This window comes from Argentina silus (genome assembly GCF_951799395.1).
Source record: "Argentina silus genome assembly, chromosome: 17".
In the NCBI taxonomy this organism is placed as follows: domain Eukaryota; kingdom Metazoa; phylum Chordata; class Actinopteri; order Argentiniformes; family Argentinidae; genus Argentina; species Argentina silus.
In genome coordinates, this window is record NC_139671.1 from 11,021,083 (window position 1) to 11,036,082 (window position 15,000).

Here is a 15,000-nt window from a genome sequence, read left to right on the forward strand (position 1 = left end):
CCCCAGCTCACATAGCCAAACAATATGATCATCTTTTCCTCTTTTGGACCAGGATTTCACTAAATTTCACACATCCAAATCTGAAACAATAGAACAGTCTCAACAGTATCAGAAACACTCTCGATCAGCTCCACATGCACTTTGACCTGTCGGTAATTGTAAACCAGTAAATTGCTCTAAATATGTAGCTGGTAAACTTTAGTTAACCTTTGGGCGAAACAGTCCACAGACAAACTTTAGTTAACCTTCCAGCGAAACAGTCTTATTTACCCTTAATTACCTGTCCGGAGACCAGTAGCCAGCTGCGTGCCTCCAAAAGGGATGTCTCCAGCTATGTTTACATTTATGACGTAGCCGATGGACTTTCATAGTGTAAATCCAGATTTGATATAGAACTGGAAAATTATATCAATTTTTATCATTAAACACTATTATTGTTATTAAGTGTTTTATAGCCTATGTTTCAGTTTAATTGTAGATTGTGCTTTAAGATATTTCAAATGCACTTTAGATTTGATTTGAGGCCATAGCCTATGTTTGACAATAGTTTGTCAATAACTTGATAGCTTATATTGTCTGTATGTTTAAAACATAACTTGAGTCTAGGCCTAATATTATTTCATAGCGAATGTTCGTTTTTTTGTCCGAATGTTTAGACCATTGTAAGCTTATGTGTTCTATCCGTCATTAAAACCGGTCGCAGCCTTGCAGACAGTGCGCGGATGCTGCTGTTGATGCTCGCCCCGTGGATCTCGCTCTTTGTTGAGTCGTGTCGCTCGCGGACATGCGGGTGCTGAACTCTGCACCTGCGTCACAAGACGTTCCACTCCACGGGTCATGCGGCGCCCGCGGGCCACTCTTCTGCCATTAGAATACCAGCGCGAGCTCCCCTCCGCAGAACCCAGCCCGCGAGGCACGACTCTATTCCCCAGCGCAAGGGAAGCCTCTCCAAGCTGACCGCCTCACTGCTTGGAAAATACAGCCTATTATCTCTGAAATAAGACAATATCCATCACGTTCCCCTCAATGCCATATAGTGCTTTGTGTGTGTATGTGTGTGTGTGTGTGTGTGTGTGTGTGTGGTTGGTTTATAAATTACTAAGGCCTATTGCACATAGTAAAGAAATGAGTAGCCTTAGACGACCACCCGAGGCTAAAAGTAAACTTTTCCGTTACAATCGTCCGCGTGAGAAAGGAGAATATAGCCCATGATAATAGGCATAGCCTCATAATAACAACAGGTAATAATAATAATAATAATAATAATAATAATAATAATGATAATGATAATAATAATAATAATAATAATAATAATAATAATCTTTGTCGTTTTACTGATATAATTTGCCATTATCTTGAAATACCCATAACTGTATGCTATTGAATTAGGTAAATTCGTTGGAATATAATCATATCTGAAGGTAGGCCACTTTGATTAATTCTTGGCAACATTCTGGCTAACAGTAGACATTATGCCTACTGCTTGCCTATTGGCAGCTATAATATGTGTTTATTCAGACTACTCTCAGTCTGTTTTCATGTCCTTTAGCCTAAAGTCTCAGCCTCTTCTAAAGACCATTTTAGCTAATATGGAAACGCCTTGACGTCTTTGTGCCTTTAATCAAATCTCTCTTTACTTTATGTATAAATTGACATTTTAATAATCTTTGTAACATTTTTGTTTGATATTTAAAATAGATTCTATATCTCAATTAAACTAATTAGGTAAAAAATAAAGGTTAAATAAATACTAAAAATTAAGTTTTTAATGCTGCTTTTACCACCAATAGGCCATCGGTCAGAGATAGGGAGAATACAAATAAATTCCCATCTTGAAATTGGTCTGTCCCACCTAGAATAGTCTATCTATCAAACAATAATTTGTGTAGATATTTGTTTGGTATTATCTATAGACTGCGGTGGTAGCAAGGTGGCCTGACGGTAGGGTAGCTATAGGCCTATAGGTTGGCTCCGGACTAATACAGAGCCCTAACAGTACATAGACTGTCAGAGTCTGAATTTAAAGGCTACTGTAGGCTATAGGCCTAAGTAAACTGTCAATCAAAGATACAAGTTAGATAGACTCATAAAGCTCATCAATGTCACATGGACTGATCTCCATATCAAACCAGTCTCTTTCAAGTTCACCCACTCTAGAGAATTTGACCAGTGAAAGGTAAACACCAGAGACCAGCTATAATAAAACACGTGGTTTATTATCAATGTGATAGAAATGAAATCACTGGACAAGAAGCATGTCTACCCATCACCACCATGACAACAGCTCTATAGAAACACACCATGCCTCCCAACCCCCGCGGCTCAGCGCGTGGACAAATGTTGAATCACAAATAGATACTCCAAACGCCTTGCTCACCTATTTACAACCATCCATTAAATTAACATAAATAAATATTTACAAACATAAATAAGATCCTCCTTCCTTAGGTCATCAAGCAGATCTGTTTCACAGACAGAAGGCTTATCTCTCCCTGTACCCACATACTATAACTCTCTAGCCTACACGTTTGATAAGAAACACACACACACACACACACACACACTGACGCACGCATGCACACACACACACACACACACACACACACACACAGACTCGCGCATGCACGCACACACACACACACACACACACACACACACACACACACACACACACACACACACACAGTGTTGTGGGTCTGCTGCTCATAGAGTCTAGCTCAGTCTGACAGAGTGCAGGCAGGGGGAGCGAAATGGACGTAACACAGTCTCAGCATGTCCTCAGGGGAATGCAAAGAACGTAACACACAGATGAAAAATCCCTCTGTGACACTGGCCCACAGGCGGACTCCTCCTCCTCCATCTCTCCTTTTCCCTTCATCGTCCTCCTCTTCCTCTCCTCCCCCTCTCCACAGCCCTGTGTGTGATAGGTCATTCTCTCTGTGGTAAAGCTAGAGTAACGGTGTAACAGGTCTTGTCTTCCTCCCGGTGTTTCCTCCCGTTCATTTCCGATGTTTCTCCTCTTTGTCGCTGGCCTTGTTTCCGGGTTCATTGTGCCGGTTGCCGGAGGGGTTGTTAAGGAACATCTTGTCAAGTCCTTTGAGTGCCTCGGTGAGGTAGTTCTGGAGGGCGGTGAGCGCGGCGCAGATGGCGGGTGAGCCGAAGCCATGTGTGATGAACGAGAAGTGGGACAGGCAGCTCTGGATGCCAGGCTCCAGGATGGGACTGGGCCTCGAGTTCCCCATAGGAGTCCTGTCCTGGGCCAGCAGGTCTGTAAACTCCTTACACACTTGTCTGGAACACAACAGAAACACAACATTACTATAACATAACATCACCAATCATCCTACGACATAACATAACACACTCCTTACAAAGCTTTCTGTAACACAAAAAAAAACACAACGGCACTCGAACACAATGGGCCAGGCCTGTCACCAATCACAAATTGGCATGGCACATGGCTGTGAGAGAAACATAGCATTATACCTTTAACATAATGGAACTATGTTTTATGTTTTAGGCCATGGTTCAGATCTAAACTGTAGATGGTATATAGGCAGTTCCAATAGCTCTCTCTCTTTCTCCCTCATACACACACACACACACACACACACACACACACACACACACAAACACACCCTCCCCCAGTACCCCGCAGGCAGGGCTACAGCACATGAGTGACAGACCAGCGAGAGCTCAGCTGGGGATAGAGGGGAGTAAGAGAGGGGGGGGGGGTCAACCCGAGGCAACACTCCAGGGTGAAACTGTTTCTTTTTACACTTGAAACATTTCTCTTCTAAATAATGAGTTCCAAACGGGCAGCACCAGGAATTGGGTTTAAAAACAGGTTTGAATATATAAGCGTCAAACCTCCACTGTCACACACACACACACACACACACACACACACACACACACACACACACACACACACAAACACACACACTGCAGAACACGCAGTCTGGCAGCTCTACCTCGACTGAATTCATATTCTAAGTGTAGGCTGCACTGTACATCAGGTTTGGAGTCAATTCAAATTTCGTCATAAGAATTTAAACATATTTAAAATAAATTCATTTATTTTATTTTATTTTATTTTAATGTGTCTTTTGAATTGGAATGGAATTGACCCTCGACCTACTGTGCTTCTTCATGATAACCCCTCAGTCTACACTTACTTAGATTTGTGTTGTGTTGTGTGGAATTGTATGATGGTTTATTTCTTTTTGAGAGAGTAAAGCGCGGTTGTGGGACTTACTTTGTGGCCAGCAGCATGTTTTTCCGAGCGTGCAGCTCGTTGGGGTCCGAATGCTGCCGGTTGAGGTACTCGCTCACGGCTTTGGTAGGAAACTCCGTCTCGCACAAGTAGCCAAAGTCGCGCGCTAAGTGCACCGCTTCCCCTAGGAACGAAAAGAACACGTGCCGTGTGTCAACAGTGTACCTGGAGTAAAAATATAACAACAGTTGCCTACGTAATAAAAATGAACTGCACATGAATTCTACGATTGACAAAAAAAATTTAATCATAAAAGACCAATATCAATAATAACCTGATATGAGGCCTAATGAAGAGCAGCCTTATTTTGGTTGGTCTAGTGGGGCCTACTAGATTCGGCTCTCCTACTTGGATCCATAAACTAGCCTCTTTCATCTGAGATGCGAATGAGGCAACTATTGCCACATTTGTAATTTTCAATAGGCCTAGTTTTTTGTTTAGTAGCCATTTGTGCAATCTCAAGCACCTTGTAAGAAAACAGAAACATTTACAGTATTGAGGAATTATGGAATTAAAGGGGCATCTGGGATTGGTACATACATATACATAGGTACATATATATTTGTTTTACTCCATTATTTGTTAACAATGTAACTGTAAACAAACACCTTATAGCCTCAATGCATGGTTAAAACTATCATTTTGATCTCATGGAAGGTCAGTCCTTGCATTTAGCTCCATCAATGAATTTGATGGTTACATTTCTCCAGCCCCATCCATGCTGTGTACCCCAAAAGGTAGCGTGGAGACCACTTTGTTGTTGTTTGAATCCCAGATTGCCCCTTTAATGACGCATTCGGTGCTCAGATAAACAAATTCATTTTTGTGTCACCTTCAACAAGTGACGTCAGCAATGTAACATTCGCAGCTTTGCGTCTTCCGGCGGGTAGATTCATCCCGATCTTCTCTAGTTTTTCTCTCAGAGATCTTCCGCCGTTTTTGGACTTTGCTCTAATAGAAACAAATGGAAGTAGTGTGGTTTTATACTTAAGCTATAGACTACGAGAAACAGTGTCCTTGTAAACCTTTGACATTTCAACAACATGTATCCGGTGTAGGTTTTGGCCTACCTCCGAAGCACGCCTCCTAGTAGAGAGGCATTGAGGCACTCTGGAGGGGAGAGTCTTCGCTGCACCTCTCCCACCGTCACCTTGTACTTGGAGGTGGAACTGAGCAGGGACATACGGCCCGGTACCGAACAGAACACTTCGTTAGCGTTAACGGAGATCCCACCGATCAGCCCGTCCTTACCGAGCATCAACGAGCCCATGTTCTTTTGAGGCATCGGGACTGCAGGTGAGAGAGGGGAGGAAAGGTCAGACATGAACTGCACTAAGTGAGCTCTCTCTCTCTCTTTCTCTCTATCGGTAGACCTGTGTGTGTGTGTGTGTGTGTGTGTGTGTGTGTGTGTGTGTGTGTGTGTGTGTGTGTGTGTGTGTGTGTGTGTGTGTGTGTGTGTGTGTGTGTTGTGAATGTAACCTTAATAACCTCGATGTGCTATTTAATTGTTAATCTTCTTCACCTAAATATTGGCTTAGACTACTCAAGATACTTTGACTGGAGCTGATTAGGCAGGTTTTAGAATGGCGTGGAGAGACCCTGACCGCGACTCAAACTGAGACAGACAGACTGAAACAGGCCCTAATAGATGGTCCTGTGGAGTTTAGCTGATGGTTTTTAAAATCCAGGCCAGGCGCGCGCGATGGGGGGAGTAGGCCTAATGATGCGCCCACGCGTTGGGCATTTTGGACTGTTAATGTCGCGCGACATTCTCATTATCGATTGTTGATTGACTCGCGTTTTCAAATCGCATTAGCCACCTCCCGCCTTTTCCACGGCCGGTTATTCCCGCCACACGGATTTTCAACCGATCCGTCTTAATGCTTGTCTTAATGGGTAACCTAGGCAGCGCGCGGGGCAGTGTGAGGGTTTGATGGCTCCACGGGGGATAATACCGCAGATTAGCTCTAAACGAGCTCACGAGATCTCTGTGCGCAGAACCATTTATTACATCAGTGGTTAAAATGCCCCGCGGGGAGCCCACTCACATCCGGTAACTAAATCACTTTAACATCCTCTGAGAACGAAGCACAGCACAGACAGGAGTGACAGGACTATCATATTCTTGACTATCATAGGCTGTTAAAAGTCACATACCATTCGCAAATTAATTGTCCCAGAAAGGGAACATCAGTTAGGCAAAGTGCTCAGCTTCTCCAAATCTCACCAACTCTGTTCTCATAGACAACTCTCCTGTCTCCCATTTTACCAGGTGGCAGAAGGAACTCCCAAACCTACTAGGGACAATCTGAGTAACCTGAGGTATAGAGGCTTTCCTCTACCTCACCATACCTGAAATTTACTTCTATACTCTGACAAAAGTCTGACAAGTGAGAGAACGGGGAAGGTGTCCTAGGCATAGACTCAGCTGAGACCAAGGCTATCAAGGTTCAGATCCCAAAACTGAGACCAAGACTAAATGCCAGATTTACTGAGCGTTTGCACCATGTACTAAGTGTCAAATTTGTGCACCAGTTTTTTTTTTTTTTTTTTTAAAGGGAATGAAACAAGGCAAAAATAAAGGCTATATAGGCCAATAAAGGCCAATAAAAAATATATATATATTTAATGTAAAAATAAAGACAGTTGCATGTTATGTTTTGTTTTTGGTGTTATCCCCTCTTTTGAATAAACATAAAGGTGCAAATTCAACTGGTCCAAATGCTTGGTGCATCTAGCCCTGAAGACAATGATATGACAGAGTATACTCAATCTCTATCTGTGTGTGTGTGTGTGTGTTTGTGTGTGTGTATGTGTGTGTGTGTGTGTGTGTGTGTGTGTGTGTGTGTGTGTGTGGCTACTGTACCTTTCTTAATGACTGACTGATCCAGAATGTTCATCCCATTGTTGTCCTCCATTGCCTGTTATAGTAAACAAACACACACACACACACACACACACACACACACACACACACACACACACACACACACAGCATTGATAAGCTTCTACAGATATGGTGCAGCAATAAGCAACATGGATGACAGAGCATTAGGGCCCAGGTCCCGTTAGTAACATCAGTTGTGTACACAGTAGGACTCAATGGAACCCACCCTATAGAGGCCAATGTTTACGCCTATAATTTAAGTTTAATAGGCCTATCTTTATTTACAAGCTAATGCCAGCTCACAAATTGTGAAAATTGTGGTTTTCACTGTGATGCCGTTCTATGATGTTATTCCCACTACGCTTTACCAAGTTTATATTTCAGATTATGCATTGCAGTTTTATTTGATTGTTAATAATACTAGATTTCCTAAATAATTCGTCTAACAAACTGTGACCTAACTAGTAAAGATCAATCTAATTTTAGAGTAAACTCAATACAAATGTATGAATCCCCTCAGGGGTATATGAAAGGGAAACCCCATTTGGGAAACCCTAACCCAACCAGCACTTTAACCTTGTGACGAAGTGCAACACCTGACCCTACAACAGCAGGGTTCACGCTATAGCATGGAAAAATAGTTTTGTTTTTTAGTTAGTCTTATCGACACAGCAATACTAACACTATTGCTATCATTGGAAAAAATAAAATATACTAATAATAATCATAATTATATTGATAACAATATATCAATAATAATATCATTCGTTTTCTATTACTATTTTTCTATTACTACTTTGTCATTGTGTTATTAATAGGCTAATACTAATGCTATAGTATAATGGGCAAGTTTGATAAAATGTAGAAATAATATTTTCAACAGCTCAAGTCAAGTTGCAGTGATGGAACCGGTGGCGATATTAAGGTTAGTCATGTCAGTAAGTTTGATAGGGTGAATAGCCTATCGGCGGAATATGCCTACATAAGTCTGAATAACAGCTAAGCTTCGCCGATAACCGAGTGGAGAAATGCAATTGTTAAGTTCTAAGGACATTGAGTTAAATCCAAAATTCATAGGCTAGGCTTAAAAAAACGTTGCGGGGATCCAGAATTCCTGTCGGCATCCATCAATAATAATACAATTATATTGGATATCCTAGTAAAGGTGTATTAGAAATAATATTGCGATGCAGTGTTACATTGTTTGTTTCAATAAGAGTGCTGTTTGCCTTCACCGCGTTGTGCGTTCACGGGTTTGATTTGTCCTACAGATAGGCCTACTGAAATCAGTTATGAGTATTCACCTGCTGGGTATTTTTGCTTATCCTCTTGATAGCCTACCACACAGTGAAATAACCTATCAACAGAACATTTCTATAACTCCTTGGTAGACCTATATTTATTAAATTGTTAATTACAAACTACAGACGCTGGGTAACCTTTAGTCTTTTCACAGTGAGTGTATATATCTTCTAAGCTGTAGACCCTAAACCCCTCTGACCCCACACTGACCTGCGAGTCTTCCATCCCGTGTAGTCCGTGCAGCAGCCCATCACCCATGCCCCCTTCGAGCCCTGGGTGCGCGGAGTGGAGAAGCACGTCGGGTCGGCGCACACTCCCGTAGTCCCTTCGGTGGTCCAACCCGGAGAGCTGGGGCAGCGAGGCTCGGGGCTGCGCGAGCAGGGAGCCGCTATCCATCCGGTCTCCACCGGTCTCCTGCCGCTGCCGCGCACCCCAGGCGCCCTGCTGGGTCTGGTGCAGGGAATTTAGCGCATATGGGTCGCTCACATGGGAGTAGGGGTCCTGGCTTTGGTAGTGCGCAAGCGGTTGGTACGGTGGCGGGAAGTACGGAGGCTGGAAGTCCGAGGAGGGCGCGTGAGATAACGGTGGCGCGCTAGAGTATGGCCCAGGGTGCGACACCGAGCCCAACTGGGACAGGCGCGAGCTGTGGCTCGGGACACCGTCATGTCGGTCCTTTAGAGAACACAAACGAACAAACAAATTGTCAAACAAACAAACAAACGACATTAAAACGGAATGCAATAGCCTACATCTATGGAATAGGCCTAAGTAAAATCTTTTAAAAAATTGTACTTTAGAGCACGGAATTTTCAACCTGTCCTATGAGTCGACAAAATACAACTGTAAAATGGAGCCTCCAAAATGCAGTTTCGTTATAGGCTATTATTTTTTGGCTACATTGCGTAGTATAATGCCTAATAACTGAAAATTAAAAACAATGATTTGTTAATTGAACAGTCGAAAGAATTCGAGCCTATACGAATATTTGAGCCTAAATTGCAATCGGCCTAATTTACCGATGTATAAAAACGATAAAACACATGTATTGCAATACTCAAATTATCAGTTTTAAATGTTATCTAATGCTATAGACTACACGAACAGGGCGAACAAATCGCTGGCGGCGGATTTGTTTAAATGTTTCACTTGAATTCTACAATAAAGGTTTCCTTGGCAGCGCTAAACTCACCGTGGCGGAGTAATGGACTAACATCTGCACCGTCTGTTCGCGCTACAACCGGGCCCGTTAAGAGAAGCAGTGCGAGAAGCAGCAGAACAAAAATTCCCCGTGTGAGCCTAAAACTCTTCAGAGTCCTCGCATGTGTGCAAACACTGCGTGCAAGGTCTTATTCCGGATAAAACTGTTTGGGTTTAGTCTCGAGCTCCTGGAGAACCCTCTTCAATCCGCTGCCTGTGCAAGTCTGAATGCGCGTGTCGTGTCCCTGCCTCTACCCCGTGCGCTGTAATTGTTATTCATGACTGTGAGTTACAGGAATATTAGCGCGCAAGCAGGCGACTGGCGAGACACGGAGCGTGAAGCTGCACTGGCTCTCGCGTACCCTAGAGTGACGTTTCATTCCGTGGAGATGCGAGGCAGCACACGAGAGGGTTTGGAATCTCTGCAAAACTTTATAGCGCGAAAGAGTGAACATAAGCCAAACCCGCGAGGAGCTCTGGTCACCAGTGTCCAACTAGGCCTGTGCGCGCCTTTCTGTGGCACAAATGGTCCCTCACAGGAACAATCACATCTGCCTTTACAAAGCAAAATAAGACGCTTAAGCTTGTTTACATCCCTGACTGTACCCAACTCTAACCCTAACAATATTCTCTGTCTCTAAAGTGTTACAATTTGCAGCCAGACAACTGTTAGATGCTACTCTCAATCTCTAGCTTTTACAATTCTGTAACGCAGACTAGAAACTAAATGCCTCCAAACTTCTGCAGCTGCCGCGCCGTGGTCATAAAACACTCCAGGTCAGCGGGTTGGGGAGACCGTGGAGACTGGTTAACGTTGTGGGCTAAATGGGTGAGTGAACGATGAAACATTGTTGTATTGTATTCTGTGAGGTTACCCGCGGACCGGGGTGCGAGGATAGCCCCGCGCGTTGTGGGAGAAAAGCCATGTGCGGCGCAAAACAGCGGCCTCCCGCCGGGCCGAACTATAGGCCATGCGAGCTGGTCATTCTCCCACATACGCAAGATTCTCTACTCTTTGTACTCGAGTCCATTCAGCGCGAGCTGTGGCATCATTACACCCGCGCGCGTGGCTCTTGCCATTCTCTCTCTCTGTGACTCCGTTTTTTGTTCTGGGACTAAAGCCAAATGATTTACATATTCTCACTCACATGCTTTGGTTGGTATATGTTTATTAGCATTATAAGCTACTGCGTCTCAGCGGCTTTTGAACTTTCAGAAGAGATTATATCATGTCATATCATGTTAGATTTAACTCTATTTGCCACTATTAGGCCTATACATGCTTTGGTTGTCACCATTTGAAATTTGAACATTTGACATTATTTTCTCACAAATATATAAAATATCAATCATATTCACCTATTCTATTCGAGTATTTTTAACTTCTTAAATTTCAACTAAGTGACGTTGAGTATTGTATTCAAAGATATAGGCTACAATTTGAATACATTAAAAATAAAAACGAAATTTGCCAAATGGGTGAGAAATATCGTTACGTTATCTTTTAAAAAATATTCTAGGAATATCACGATAGCTAGCCTACATGGCAATTTTCTCAATCATATTGTCATGACCCAATACTTTCATGGTCGAGAAAAATTATAGCCTTTTTACGCGCAAACTTTTCGATCTAGGCAAATAATTTCTGTTCTTGAATCACTAGCCTTCTAATCAATTCTTATAAACCACATTTACAAATCATCAGGAATATCTCATCATGAAACATTTACGCTAGAACAGAGCTATAACATACGGTATTTTTCTAAAACATGAACGGAGCCCATGGACGTTACCTCATAAATATCTTCATACTTGACATTCTCCACTAGCTTCCACAGCATGGTCGCGCGCTGGTGTCTGTAAACCGAATGCATTCAAGTGAGGACTGTATGTCTGAACTCTCTCTCTCTCTCTCTCTCTCTCTCTCTCTCTCTCTCTCTCTCTCTCTCCTTCTCTCTCTCTCTCTCTCTCCCTCTCCTTCTCTCTCTCTCTCTCTCTCTCTCTCTCTCCGCCCTCTGTCAGGCAGGCAATGTGAATGAGGATTCTCTCAAAGAGCTGCTATAACGATGAATTACAGTAACCGGGTCTGCATATCTGTCCAATATACTGGGTCGGTGGCCGGGTCTGCCGGGAACAGAGAGAGGGCATGTGAGAGGTGGTTTAGCGGATCGCAGGGCCAGGGGTGTTTCTAGGGTTTAGGTAGGTTGTTTTTCTCTCATCTGTTTATTGACAAATGATGAGATTGATGTAGCCTATGTGTTTATTGATCGATCATTATATGGTGACCTATAAATAGGCTATCCACAAACCATGAAACGGACGAAAATACAACAATAACAATCAAAACAGTTAATAATAATAATAATAATAATAATAATAATAATCATAATCATAATAATAATAATGATAGTGACATCATTATCAAATATCGCTAATCATACCGACCATGAAAATAATTTAGTTGTTAAATATACATAATAGTTAATTGCAGTGCAGCCCTGCACAACTCTCCCAGCCCACAAAACCACACAACCACAGATAAACAATATCATTGACATAGAATGACAGTGTTTTAAATCAAGCAATTCTCTTGTGCGATCTCACAGGGGAGTTTGAAGTAGAAGGTTCTCCGTTGTGTTTTCAGTTTAGTTTCCGCTACATTTTATTTGTGAGTGTGTGTGTGTGTGTGTGTGTGTGTGTGTGTGTGTGTGTGTGTGTGTGTGTGTGTGTGTGTGTGTGTGTGTGTTCAGAGTCTATCAGATCCTCAAGACACTTATCTCTATTTTGGAATCAGGCCTATCCAATGATATGTATGTCTAAATCCATTAATTCACCGTGGTCAAATTACCTCACAGAACCGGGAAAACTGTGCTGGATTGTAAAAATGCATTGAACCTTTCTACACCGTGCTTACAGCATTTGTGGTAACTGAGTTATTAAATAGGTGTGAAACTGTGGTCCAGGCTAAAGATAATGTGAGTGTGTTTGAGGGTTAGATGCATGGTTCTCTGCGGTGAAGTGTGTGTTAACTGCACCCCCTGCTGGCTAATATACACAGGTGCAGTTCAGTGTTCAGTGCTAAGAAAAACACTATTTATTGGTTTCTGTTTCAAGATATTTTTATACGTTTGATGGTCATATGACCAGTGACCAGTGTGTGTGTGTGTGTGTGTGTGTGTGTGTGTGTGTGTATGTGTGTGTGTGTGTGTGTGTGTGTGTGTGTGTGTGTGTGTGTGTGTGTGTGTGTGTGTGTGTGTGTGTCTGCGTATGTGAATTTTCTGCCATGGTTGCCTTTGATGTTTTGTGGAGGCCGCTGTGGAAATCAGACATGAATGTTTAAGAAGCACGGCTGTTTCCATGCTTCTGACCCACTGCCAAGGAGTAACCCCCAACACACACGCACACGCACACGCACACGCACACGCACACACACATACACACACACACACACACACACACACACACACACACACACACACACACATACAGAGGCATATGACTGTAAGCAGTGACAGATGTCCTGACAGCCTGAGAGTCTTCAGGCATGATCCTTGTTTTTCTCCTGAAGGCTTTGACACAGAATGTAGAAGCATAAATTACAGATCACACACACATGCACACACACGCACACACACACGCACACGCACACGCACACACACACACACACACACACACACACACACACACACACACACACACACACACACACACACACAGAGGAACAAATACTATTGCTTTTTAAATTATATTTATTATTTGAATTTGACTTGATCAACAATCATTCCTGCAAGAAAGGATACAAGCGAATAGACAAGCATGAGGGGAGGGAGGGTAGTGGGGTAGAGGGGAATATTGTTTTACTGTAAGTTTGTGTCGGTATTGGGGTCTGAAACTACTCTCCCGGGAGAGTATGATAAGGGCAAGTGGAATTCCAGAGAGCAATTTTCATATTGCTTTCACCTGTTGTGCTTGATGCAGATGAAGAAGAGGGGACAAGGGGGAGGCAGCTACTTAAGAGTGTTGAGATGCACCCAGGGATCCCCACTAATATATAATATATGCCATTTAGCTGACGCTTTTATCCAAAGCAACTTACATTGCAGTGAGTGCATACATTTCAGTATATATGGTCCCAGCAGGAATCAAACCCACAACCTAAGCGTTGTTAGCACCATGCTCTACCAACTGAGCCACAGAGGACCTAATACATTCTGGCCACAGTCCTTCCCTTCTAACTCACCTTCTAACTCACCTTCTAACTCACAATTCCTCTGCCCTCCTAGTCCTTATAAGTAATAGTTTTCTCTCTCAACAATGTTGGTGGAAGTATAGTGTTATTTGGATAGTGTTGAATGCATGTTTTATGTATTCCTATAATTTAGGCTTGATCTCCATCTTGTCATTATGGCACTTGACAACAAGCCTGTGTATGATAACCACAAACTACCACAACACAACCTAGACAAAACAGCTTTAAATGAATCACCTCTTTCAATTCAATCCCTTCATAATCTCCATTTACCCCACAATTTACTCTGTTTTTAACTTTGTGGGTTACCTACAGTTTTGCATTATGACTGCAGATAACGGCTTGACCACTAGATGGCACTGGTGCACCACTGAAGAGACAAGCCGCAGCGCAAAGTAAGCAAACAACTGATCGACCAACCAACCACACACACACACCACGCGCGCGCACACACACACACACACACACACACACACACACACACACTCTGATAGCTCATGTTTATTGGATTGTTATAAAATATGAATTTCTGAAAAGAGGGATGGGGGGATTCTGAAAATGTTAAAATGGGGCTTAGATTCAAGAGGGTTAAGAGCCCGGGAGTTAGCAGATATGTTGTTAATGGCTAGGGGGTTAGGGGTTATGTAGTTAAGGGATAGGGAGTTAGGGGTTATGTAGTTAAGGGATAGGGAGTTAGGGGTAATGTAGTTAAGGGATAGGGAGTTAGGGGTTATGTAGTTAAGGGATAGGGAGTTAGGGGTTATGTAGTTAAGGGATAGGGAGTTAGGGGTTATGTAGTTAAGGGATAGGGTGTAGTTAATGGATAGGATGTTAGTGGTTATGTAGTTAAGGGATAGGGTGTTAGGGGTTATGTAGTTAATGGATAGGGAGTTAGGGGTTATGTAGTAAAGCAGGTAGGCTACTTACCTAGAAAGTACTGGGTAAAACTGCTATGATCTGATAATTGCATCTTAATTACACTCACTGTTTCTTTTAGATTCACTGACTCAAGCACCACGGTGTGCCATTTATTACCAGGTGGTTACCAATTCTGATTAATCAATTGAGGATTACTCTCGTAAATACTGG

General features: G+C 42.7%; 1 protein-coding gene across 1 annotated transcript; it reads right to left on the reverse strand.

The window, feature by feature from the left end:
* Positions 1 to 2,999: 2,999 nt before the first annotated feature.
* On the reverse strand, positions 3,000 to 11,536 carry tfap2b (transcription factor AP-2 beta; the record flags this gene model as incomplete). The annotated part of the gene is made up of 7 exons (XM_083688425.1): positions 3,000 to 3,291; positions 4,259 to 4,400; positions 5,109 to 5,227; positions 5,347 to 5,566; positions 7,143 to 7,197; positions 8,670 to 9,137; positions 11,456 to 11,536. 7 exons carry the CDS (start codon positions 11,534 to 11,536, stop codon positions 3,000 to 3,002), a joined length of 1,377 nt encoding a protein of 458 aa, XP_083544551.1.
* Positions 11,537 to 15,000: the final 3,464 nt, after the last annotated feature.